The sequence below is a fragment of the Buceros rhinoceros genome, unplaced genomic scaffold (assembly GCF_000710305.1).
Source record: "Buceros rhinoceros silvestris isolate BGI_N320 unplaced genomic scaffold, ASM71030v1 scaffold24249, whole genome shotgun sequence".
NCBI lineage: Eukaryota > Metazoa > Chordata > Aves > Bucerotiformes > Bucerotidae > Buceros > Buceros rhinoceros.
The window spans coordinates 5068-5355 of record NW_010432456.1 but is presented as its reverse complement, the minus strand read 5'-3'; the positions used below and the strand labels follow the sequence as shown (position 1 = coordinate 5355).

The window sequence follows — 288 nt, the reverse complement described above, 5'->3', positions numbered from 1 at the left end:
CAGCCGCGGGGATGCTGCATGAGCAGGTCCAGCGAGGGCCCCATGGTGAAGATCAAGGGCTTTGCCACCTCTGCCTCCCCCCAGGCCTTACCCTGGGTGGTGGCGGAGCCTGCCAGGGCCACGTTCCAGTGGTTGAAGGCACAGCACACAACGGCGTACTCGCCCGGCTCCAGCATGACGTCGCAGTTGACGAACTTCTTGACGGCTCGTTTGCTGTGAGCCATCAGCCGGCCCAGGCTCAGCTTGTTCCCGCTGGTGAAGGTGGCCCGGAAAACCATGATGCACAGA

The 288-nt window shown here is 63.5% G+C and overlaps 1 protein-coding gene across 1 annotated transcript in view; it reads right to left on the bottom strand.

Moving 5' to 3' along the window:
• Positions 1 to 288, bottom strand: part of CAPN15 (calpain 15) — a gene marked incomplete at its 5' end in the record, with an annotated part of 5642 nt that overhangs the window by 1391 nt on the left and 3963 nt on the right. Inside the window, one exon of the mRNA XM_010143793.1 lies at positions 92 to 288. This exon is cut by the window's right edge and continues 20 nt beyond it. Within this exon, the coding sequence (XP_010142095.1) occupies positions 92 to 288 (197 nt within the window). The remainder of the gene's footprint in view (positions 1 to 91) is intronic.